General features: G+C 31.5%; 2 protein-coding genes across 2 annotated transcripts in view; both read right to left on the reverse strand.

Moving 5' to 3' along the window:
* Positions 1-1,271: 1,271 nt before the first annotated feature.
* Positions 1,272-6,835, reverse strand: LOC130804805 (RHOMBOID-like protein 2). Its single transcript, XM_057669406.1, has 5 exons — positions 6,262-6,835; positions 4,371-4,534; positions 4,076-4,239; positions 3,227-3,477; positions 1,272-1,980 (listed from the first exon to the last, which is right to left on the reverse strand). The coding sequence occupies exons 1-5, from the start codon at positions 6,570-6,572 to the stop codon at positions 1,869-1,871; spliced, it is 1,002 nt and encodes a 333-aa protein (XP_057525389.1). The 5' UTR covers positions 6,573-6,835; the 3' UTR covers positions 1,272-1,868.
* A 3,280-nt stretch (positions 6,836-10,115) lies between these two features.
* Positions 10,116-11,617, reverse strand: part of LOC130804803 (flavonol synthase/flavanone 3-hydroxylase-like) — a 7,253-nt gene continuing 5,751 nt past the window's right edge. The window contains exons 3-4 of the mRNA XM_057669405.1: positions 11,082-11,415; positions 10,116-10,535 (exon numbers count right to left, since the gene is read on the reverse strand). Coding sequence (XP_057525388.1) covers positions 10,287-10,535; positions 11,082-11,415 — 583 coding nt within the window. The 3' untranslated portion in view covers positions 10,116-10,286. The remainder of the gene's footprint in view (positions 10,536-11,081; positions 11,416-11,617) is intronic.

The raw sequence follows: 11,617 nt of genomic DNA on the forward strand, positions 1-11,617 counted from the left end.
AACCGATTTTCTTATAATGTTTTCCAACTAAAGAATAAGATGTATGTGATCTAAGGAGATATCGATGAATATTAAAATGGAATAGCTTTGTTAAGAAGGAACATAAATAATCCCAAGGTGGTTGAGATTGTGTATGTATAGTTAGAAATTAGTGAGTAGAATATTAAAGTTTTGTGGACGGTAGTGTCACAAGAAAATCAGGTGGGGGAATGAGGATTACTAAGAGGTTGTCGGTGGTTAATTAGTCATCTATCATCATTAACAACACAGTGCCGGTCAGACTACGCTTACAGCAACCAACGTTGTAGGACTACTAACTGGCTCATTATTAATCCCATCTTCACTCTTGTGTCGTTTATCCAAACCACATTTGGACAATTTGTACTCAAGCTAAAGCCACATTTTGAATGTTTGATTATCCATTTTAATTGGTGATAATGATAATGATTTATAGTGTAGATTTTCATAAAATGTATCATGTCATTTCCTTGATAATGAAAGTTTGATCATAAAACTAGTTATTTTACAATTTTCTATTATCACATAATATTGCCACATTTTCAGATGGTAATGTATTAGAATGAATATTGTGAATAATTATGAGATTGTTGAAAAAAAATAAACATGACCATTAAATTTTTCAAGAGACATTCATACTAAAATTAAACAAACTTTTTATTACCAATCCCACCATTTAGGATCGATGACTAAACCGGCCGTAGTTGCTATAGATTTGTGAGATGCACTTGCAACCTTATGTAATTATATGAGACTGTTGGATGGAGAACATTTAACAAATTGATTCTTGAAAAAAGTTAATGAAATAATAGAAGTTACCGGAAATTTAAGTGATTGTTTATGAAAGTATAGAACATCTTTAATGTTAGAATGACAACAGTTGACTAGCAAGATTTATACCTTTGCTTATTTCGTCCGAAAATACTATTTATCCTAAATGACTTACTTTTTTATTAGGTTAAATTATCCTAAACATCTTATTTTTATGTTTGATAAGTTAACTTTATCAATTTACTCTTACTAAACTTAATCTTTTCACACCTTTATATTTATTAATCATACTTTACCCATATCAAAATTTAAAACACTAAACCTGAACAATGCAAATAAATGAGTTTGACAAAGAAGAGGAACCAAAGAGTTGATAAGTGTTCAAAAAGCAAAAGTATTAAGATGAAATTTGATACATGTCCACTATTTTGAGCATAATATCTATAGGAAGAAAGTATTAATGCAAGACTAGTAGCGTTGGAAACTAAACTTCAAGAATTTTCAAATGATATATTATATGCGCAACTACATCACCCGAAAAAGAAATAAAAACAATTTAAAAAGTTCACTGAAATTTCTAAAATAGTGAAAAAATAAAGCGTACTCGATCGAAGTTGTTGGAAGACTCCTTTAGATGTGCATAAAAAGCCGACTTGGCTTCCTACTGCTTTGGAGAAGCGTTGAGTGGAGGTTCGGTTTTGTTTTATGCGGTGTTGGCATGTTTTTGTAGATTAGGTTACTACTTTTTTTTAATTGATTTTAGTAAATAAATTGTTTAATTAGGTAAAGTGGGTGCCTGATAAACTTAAACAAATTGAATTAAATGGATTTGAACTGAACTGAACTGAATGAAGTTTAAGTATTTCCATGAACGCCAAATCAAGCACCCGCTAAATGGTTGTGGGTATAAACACACTAATAATATGTATCACTATCTACGCATGTACAATGATAAACCATTCCATCTATAAAAACCAAAATTGAAGGGGGGATAAAATAAAAAAAAAAGAAAACAAAAACGAAAATAGTATCGACTATCGAGATGAACATATGAACACCGCAGGAGTTCCAATATCTACTCAGTTTCCACACTCCCATTTCGAAGTTGGCACACAGCTCAGATAACGGCACCATTTGCAATGGTCATTTCCATTCTTTCCTTGGAAAAGCATTACCAATCCAACAGTAAATCTGTAAAAAAACATTCAGTATGCTTATCATCAAAATGGAACCAAACATGGTGAACGGACACATCATACATGAGTTGATAATACTGATAACTTCTCGTCAATTTTTCTCTGTAATTCGACTTGAATGCTGTATTTTGTTTTAGCTAGGGAGTGAAGTAGATGAAAGAAACGCTAAATAATGTTTTGACTCGCTATGCAAACAAAGAGAGCAGACCTTTTTTACAATTTTGTTTTTCACTAATTCTTTATTGAAGCCGTCTCACCGTGAGACGGCTTGAACTGGGTTTAGTCTAAATTATTTAAAAAAACTGTTTCCTGTATAAGTGTAGATTCAGATTTCGTTACTTTTTTTTAACTAATGGGCCTATTGTATGGACTCGTCTCACGGTGAGACGGTCTCATACAAGACTTGCTGATTGTTTTTTCCTGCCCTTTTATGTATTCAACATGTCAATAAGATGACAGAATCATGGGTTGGCCAATTGGCCTGGTGGTTGTAGGCTTTGATTCTCACCACCTACTGGATATATAATATATCCTGTCCCCTCTTCCAGTACGGATTCACCAGCTTTATCCCGACCATAAAAAAAACATGTTCAAGGAGATGTGCATTCCCTTGCCTATTTTTAAACTTCAACTTACAATAAGACTATATGTCAATATGAATAAATTTCCACTTCTTTGCTATGAAATAAATTAATCGCTTTTGAAATTGAAAGTCCAATAATCTGATGCACTTATAGAGATAACTATAGCAGAATCTATTAGCACTTACAGGAGTAGGACAATCTGAATCTAACCACATTTCCAACTCCATGAAACCAGATTGGAGCGAATATGTGTCGGGAAGGGGTTTTAAACGCTTAATGTATGCTAAAGGTTTGGAAGAAGTATCTTGATTTAACAAGTACCAGGGATCCCCAAAAAAGACAAGTGAACAAGTAATTCACTGACTAAGACAATCCCGTGAATCTCATTGCACATATAACCTAATTCTACAAGGTACTAAGCAGGACGAAAGAGTTCTATAAGGCTTTTTTCACATTTGTCCCAACTTGTGTCCTAGAGTTCGGTCTGATATCTGCCAAAAGACTTAGAAGTATTCTGTTTCAAGTTGATAGTGTCGTAAGCGGAGAACTTCACATTTTAAAACTTCTAGAAACAGACACGTAAAGTGGTTGCACATAGAATGTCTTCCTTGAATATAATGAAAAAAATTGTATTCACAGATTGGTGAAGAATCTTACCCAGCTATCAATGCTGCTGCTGCAATAAAGAATAACACGATTTGGTATGGCATGTATTTGGATTTCACACGTGCATGCTCTGGTAGTTGGTGACGCTCGAGCCATCCAAATCGAGGACGTAAGAGCAACACAAATCCAAGTAGAAATCCTGATAGAAACCCTCCAATGTGGGCAAAATTGTCAACATGAGGAAGAATTCCAACAGCTAAGTTGATAGCAATCATGATCAAAAGTGTGAACAGTGCAGCGGCCTGCAAGAACACAGATAAATTCGTTGAACTGAGAACAAGAAAGAACAGAATTTGAACTTTTCTTTGCAACAAAATCAGATCATCTAATCTTGGTGACAGTGATGATGCATTTTGTATCATTGGGTATGGCTCAAAATTTCTGATCCAAGTGTAAATTTACACGAGGACAGATGATCAAAAAGAAACAAAACATATTAAGGGCTCGCTTGAATTGAGTGTTAAATATTTAAGGGTAAATAAAAGTCAAAGCTGGAAAACAAAGTTAATTAGATAGAAGTTTAAAGGAATTTGATTGTTAGAAAGGTGGAAGAATTGGTTAGAAGGTAATAAATTTGGATAAAACAACAGTTATTTCCCTCATATTGGGGTATAAATTTACCCTAGGAGATGGTGAGAGAATACTTTCCTCCAAATGAGGGAAATCATCATTCCTTTTCATTCATCTTTTTTAGTTTACTCTCATTCTACATCTTTCACAAGTATTTCAATTACTTCATTTGCACCTCCACTTACCTTTGTTTCACTAGTTTGACTTTTTTTTACCCCCTTAAATATTTATACTCAATCCAAGCGTCCCCTAAAGAAACAAAAAGTTCACCTTGTTCGCGTAGATTGTCCAGTTAGTAAGAAGCTCAGAAAGCATTGCACCAAGAAGTCCAAACAAGGCACCAGAGGCTCCCACAGATATGCTCTGTTGGAGAAAAAGTGCCGAGAGTACAGATCCACCGACTCCTGAAACAAGGTAGAGTATTCCAATTCGAACTGCCACAAAGCAGAAATATTGTGAGTATTTAGTACTAAAGTTGGAAAAATCTTTGCAACTACATTCAGGGAAGTATAACTTGATCCAAATTCTAAATGGCTTATTCATGATTTTTGAAGAGACAACATACCAAATCCAAATTGTTGTTCAAGGCGAATACCAATGAACACCAAACTCAACATATTCACAAGGAGATGGATTACACCAGCATGCAACCAGATGCAAGTAATAAGTCTCCATCCTTGATGTTGATGCACCACCTTATCCCATTTTAGAGCCCCCAAATTCATCAATCTGCAAATCAATTAGGCTCTAGTAAACTAAGAACATCTTTATAGCGAAAGAGGGTAAAACATGACAACACAGTAATACACGCACTAAATTTCAAGGGTTCATTGACAAGATATTCTTTTTCATTGCAAAAGACAACCAACATTCTGGAAAACCCAATGCAAGAAGCTAACAAAAGAATTTGAAAATGTAAGACATAATATCCTAACACAACAGCTATCTATTATCCTTCCATTTACGCCCCATTTGGTATCCAGCCAGTATTAGATGGTTGTAATAACAATAAACATTTATTGTATTTTACAAAGAAATTTATATGCCAACTTTCATGAAAATGGTGGCCTGCCACCATCGTAAAATTCATCAGCAACCACTACCACTACGGAAAATGGTATGCAATGGTAATAAATACGCATAAAAATAACAAATGTTGGATACAGCTTCATAACGATGAGAATGTCATACAACTTTTCTTACAAGTTAAAGCTAAATTATAACATCCTTGACGTTTAGTAACAGCTACCAAGCGAGGGGAAAAAACCCCACATGTCATCTATGTTTTTTAAGTAAAAGAAATGACTCGAGCAATCATCTTAACCATTTCCTATTCTACTACTCATAACAAAGAAAATCTTGTTTTTGTTTGGAACTTGATCCTAAACTTATGTATAGTAGTAAAAAGTTATGGTCATCAACAGTAAGAGAAAGTATGATTATATAATCTGAATCATAGTGAGATGCTCCAGTAACTTCATTAGCTTATGCTCACTCAATAGAAAGCAAAACCTTTTAAAAACCACATGAATTTCCAAATTTCCACATAAGTTCATTGACTTAAAAAATTGACTATTTCAACTCAACATGCCTGGCATAATGAAATATTGGCATGTACTTTTATAAAGAAGAATATCAACCTCAATCAAGAAAATCTATGAAATCAGAACCTTGCGTAAGTTCACAAACTACAAGCAACAAATTCAATTACAATCAGGATAGCACGTATTCAAAATGATGATTGATTTGCATCTAAAAATCCAGTCATTACATACAACTGGAAACTCTAATCAATGCCCTTTATTTTCAACATTTCATATTGCTACAAGACGGCATAAAATGAAGATCAATCACATGGGTTGCCTCAATAAGAGCTTGAATGTGACAGCCTGATGTTAATGAGCCAATCATAATCTCAACCATCCAAATTAAAAATAATCAAAAGCTTCAAAAATTACAAAAATTTAAAAAGAGTTCTCAAAGGCCTAAGATTAAAACACCCCACAATTCACAATTGTTTTGGCATTCACTGCTGGTACCAAGACTATCAAACAAATAGGGTCAGTGACAACAAATTTGAGCAAGACACCCCGCAATAAAGCAATCAAATCAAGCAAAATAATGTAGGTTTTTGGACTATTTAGAGAAAAAAGAAGAAACTGTCCACACAAAAACATAATTCAAACACTGTACAGAAAACCCACATCAAATTAACAAATGCCAGTAAAACATACAACCCAAATCAATTATCACAATGAAGCACTTGTATTCTCAATTGAAAAATAGAATAAATAGAGTAATCTTTATTATTTAAGTGTGTTGATCAAAATTCTTACTCGAAAAACAGGATAATCACAATCTAATAATACAAAACGAAAACAAAGCCTCATGGACATGAACCCATAAAATAGAACTTAAAGAAAGCAAAGAATATATCAAGAAAGAAGGAAATTTACGTGTTAGAAGAAGGACCCAGAAGAGGATTCTGTTTGAGGGGTTGAAAAGAGAAACGCCCAAGAAAACGAGCAACACAAGCATCAAAACCAAAGTTATTTTTAGGACAATTATTGATAAACATGACAACAACGAACATAGCAACATTAGCAACCACAATCATGGGCACCAACCAAGAAGTCCATTGTCTTTCAGATGAATCAACATGATACACAGATGAAGAAGATGGTGGTGGTGGGTAATTAGAGTAATTATTGTAGGTGTTGTAATTGTTGTTGGCATCTCTGTTCTTCTCCAGATCTCTGCTTCCCATTTTTGTTTGGTTTGGGAAGTGAAAATTGAATAGAAGGAATTTAGGAAGAAGGGGAAGTTAGTTGATGTTGAGAAGAAGAAAGGGAAGAGTAATAATGAAGTGTTGATTGATTTGGTGGAGGTGGGTAGAAGAAACGGGTGTTGAATTAATGGCGAGTCGGTGAAGTCACTCTTCCATTTTTCTAACCAAGAGGATTTAGAGGAGATCGTGGAGAGGGTGGAGTTTTTATTTATCGACTTAAAATCAATGATTAATCATAAAGGGAGTTACTCTACTTGTATTTTATTTGAAATATCGATGAGAATTAAAAAAATAAAATTTTTGTGAGTAAAGTAATAAAGGTAGATAGCGAAAGTATTTTATATTAGTTTAACTGTAATTAAGGAATATATATGGACGATATTTAAAAAATAAAATAAAAATTAATAACGATAATTATATTAGAATAATTTGGGAATTACAATCTTTGAGTCTGGCGCTTTTGCGAATTATAATCATAATGTGTTTTTTTTTTTGCGAATTACAACCATTAAAATATCACAGTCTCCACTGTTCATGCCAAATCATAGTATTCCGACCATTTTAGTGGTCGAAATTTTAGATTAAGTGGTCGAAATTTTAGATTAAGTGGTCGGAATTCTATGATTTAACCTGAGCGCCGTAGACTTTGATAATTTGGTGGCTGTAATTCGCAAAAATTAAACATTAAAGCTATAATTTGCAAAAAGACCTAAACTTTAAAAATTAAAGTTGTAATTCGCAAATTATTCTGAATATTAATTAAGAAACCAAGTACTTCATTAAGATAAATCAAAAGAATCCAAAATTCTGAAGTCATAATATCTTATAGTAGGTTAATTCATATGCAATTTTTCATAATTTCAGTTTATTTTGACAAACAAACATAATCCAAATTATTAATTTGCTAAGAATTTAAGATTTCTATGTAACTTATATGAAAACAAATGATACCTAAGATTTATTAAACCAATAGATTAATTATCTTTATAACAATAATAGTCTTCATTAATGTTTAATAACTATTGTTTAATAATACTAAAGGCCTTAACCCTTCATATCAAACACCCAACTAAGTAAAAAATTGCGTAATGGATTAATTGTTATACTAATTTGATAAGTTTTGAAAATTACATATGATCAAATTTATTCTTTTCATAAAGTTAAGTAGTTGAAACCATAACCGTCTATAGGTAGTAATTTCTACGCTAAACTTGGTGGAAAGCTACCTTTTACCTACATCATGCCTATTATTGTACAATATATGTTATGGTTCATAAGTTCATTGCAAGGTATGAGACTTATCCTACATCAGTTGTAAAGTGCAATTGGTATGGGATTTATAGGTAAATGGATTTTCTCTTCTAATAGGCTAGTCTTTTGAGTGAACTCTCCTGTTTATCTTATAACACTATAATAGCTATGGGGATTGAAAATAAAATCTTAATTGCACTCAAAGTTTTCTAGATAAAATTTTAAATCAAATTTTACTCATTACTCCTTTTTCCTCAACATACCCAACAATAATAATAATAATATTAAGCTATAGGTATGAGCAAAATTTTAGCTTCATTCTTGTAGACTTCTGATTTTGTTTTCTAATAAATAGAAAATATGTTAAAGGTTGGTGTGGAAAATATTCCCTGTAATTGTACTGAAAGTTAAGTATGTAGTGTTAAATGTGTTTGCCAATAAATATTTTGGGTGTTTGGCAGTTAAGCTGATTAAATTTGCTGATTATATTAACTGATTTTGAGTCCGTTGTTATAAGCGGCTTGTTTAGAAACAGTTTATTCATAACAATAAGATGTTTCAACCAGCTATTTTACCAAACATTGTATTGGATAGTTTGACCACTCAATCCTCTATTTGTATCAAAATAAGCTAAAATTATCTAATAAATTATTTTGCCAAACCCTCCAATATGATGTAAATATGATCACTAATTGACAAATAAAAGGTGAAGGAAAATGAGGAAGAAAAAAATCATTTAAATTTTGAATCTTTCTACTGCAGAGATTTTGGGATTAACAAAATTTAGTCCCAAAATCATTACATTTATGGACCCCTTTTTCTCATCTTGTTCAAACATCACCAAGTTTTCAAAATATGTTCCCATGATCCAACAAAGCTCCCTTTTACCTTTTTTACACCCTTTTATAACTCGTGGACATAAAATCCCAAACAACGGTAAGTTTTGGTGGAATGAAGGTCGATCTTATGAGGGATCAAGAGGAGCTTATGCCCTTGGCCCATTCCAAAAAAATAAAATAAGTCTTACCCAAATTCATATTTATCTAATCATGAGACTCCTACTATTTTACTTCTATATAATAATTAGGGGCCAACAATTATTATCTTGCCCCGGGCCTTTTGACACTAAGAGCCAGAAAACAAGCTTTTAACATATAATTTGGAAGACAAAGTCATATAAAAATAGAGCACACATCGTTTTCTATAAATGTGATAACTAAATCTACCAGAGTTTAGATAATAATTTTAATCACTACTTCCTTTGTTTTCTAAAGTTCTTCCCATTAGGATTATTCTATTTGAAAGAGAGATAAATTTGATTCATGTTTTTGAGACATATTTGAAGATAAAATATATCTATGTGAGACTCGTTAGATTCGTCTTAATGTATACTTTTTACTATATATTTTTTGTAATTTTTTATTATGTGTATTTAAAAATTTTAGGCATTTTGAAAACTGTGCAGAAATAAAAGAGAAAAATAAAAAAATAAAAAAAAAACAAAGAAAGTATATAAAGAAAACATAAACCCATAAGATGGAGAAATTTTAATTGGTTAGCAAAGTTCTACAAAATATGATTTATTTAGGCTAGACCAAGTAGGATTATTAGATTAACCTAGCTAAAAAATCTCTTATTTAGGCTAGACCAAGTAGGATTATTAGGTTAACCTACCTTAACAAAAACCTAAAACTCGTCGATAAGATCACCAATTGTTTGTTGCTCCGAAGCCATGATTTTGTGGTTGCTTTTGTCTCTACGTACTTTTTAACTGAACTACACTTTTGTCCTAACCAAAATCAAGAACAGGGAATAAAAGGGATGAAAAAAAATATATTTTATAAAGAAATAAAAAATAGATAGATAAGTTAAAAATATAAGTTAAATATGTGGATAGGAATTAAGGAAAAAATAAAAATTATGACTAAAAGTAAAAATTTATAAATTTAATGAGACGGTCTAAAAAGAAAAATAAAGCTGATTTTGAGGGACTTAATTAAGTGATTTTCAAACGATTATCTTGACTTTTTAGAATTGTATGTGTATAAGTAAAGTACTTATCAATGCTTAAATTTTTATTCCCTATGTTTTCATATGTTCTCGCCAAATAAAATTACGAATTTTAGTGTCAAACTTTGACTATAATTCTCATTCATGCATATAAAAAAAACATATTCACAATGAATCTTGATAGATTCATCTCAATATATACTTTTTAAATACTAACTATTGAGAATTTTTAAAAACTCAGAATTATAATTTTAAATTTTAATCGCAATAAATGCTAATCTCATTTGAAAATAGAGATACATAGTACTATAGTACATTACATAAAAAGCATGACATTGATACCACTAAATTTATTATGAAACAAATCCGTTTATGTTGATTTTCAATAATGGAAATTAGTATGCAAACACGCAAACAATGAAACAAAAAAAATTAATATCTAAGCTTGACATCATGAATCTTCCTATCCTTATCATTTTCAGGGTAGGATTGGAAGAAAATTTGAGCATAATCCTTCAAGTTCTTGTATAATTGTGGTCTATCTTTGTTTATTAATCTTTTAAGAGGTCCAATCTCTTTCTTTGGACTTGGAATGCAAAACATAGCTAGAGAGGTTCGATCAAATTGTGAATGAGGCACTACTTTATGTGTAGGACTCTTAAATATGCCATTACTCATTATCTGCACATGTCACAAGTTCAACTCAATTAACTATACTTTTCAATGATTAAAATAACCTCCCAAAATCCCAACTAACAATATTTGAACTCAATTTAACAAAATATCGTTATGATATGTAAAAATAATGTTAAATATTTTTTTCGGTTTACATGCCGGAAAATAGGTGAATAAATATTTATTTCGACTGAATTTTCGAAAGAGTAACCTATAAGGAAATTCCCGACGTCCATTTTTTGAAAAATATCGTGATGATGGATAAAAAGGACATTAAAGTGCTAAAACACAAGAGTACCATGGGTAATTAGAAAAGTTAAAGGTAATAAGTAATGAAAAACGATCATTTAAGCTCGTCAAAAGTTATTTGGGTTGGTCAACAATCACTTGACCTAAATGGTATGAACTTTGATACTTTCATAGCGGTAATTTGAAAAAAATAAACTTTGAAGCTGTAGTTCGTAAAAGCCAAACTTAAAAGCTGTAATTCGTAAATTATTTAATAAAAAATTAAACTAAAAGAAATAGTAATGGAAAAATGTATGTACGTACCTCCATTTGATCACCAACAATGAATAAGACAGCTCCAGGAATGATGGGAACCTTAAACCATTTATCATCTTTAAACATTTGAAGTCCATCAACATATTTATCTTGTAAAACAATGGTAATGGCGGATCCATCTCCATGCGGTTTCAAACCATGAACTTTATCTGCCATTGGGCATCGAGGATAATAGTTGAACCTTCCCAGAATTATATCATTTTCGTCGTTTCCCCATAGCTTAAAGAAGCTTTCCTCTTCCAGCTTCAATGAACAAGCCATTGCTTTTAGTACTTCATCAATAATCATCTTAGTCTTCATTGTATACTCATGTAGTGTACTCCTGTAAGCCTTATAATTGTATTAGCTAAATTTAACATTAAATCCGTTTTGAAATACTTACAACTGATTGTGACATATTGTGTGAGAAATATCAATTATAAATTTTGGATACTGTTATATGCTATGTCGAACACCTATTTTTATGTGTATATTGAACTACCTCGACCACTATTCTTCTAATTAAATTATACTCTCTCTGAACT

Source organism: Amaranthus tricolor, chromosome 17, assembly GCF_026212465.1.
Source record: "Amaranthus tricolor cultivar Red isolate AtriRed21 chromosome 17, ASM2621246v1, whole genome shotgun sequence".
Classification (NCBI taxonomy): domain Eukaryota; kingdom Viridiplantae; phylum Streptophyta; class Magnoliopsida; order Caryophyllales; family Amaranthaceae; genus Amaranthus; species Amaranthus tricolor.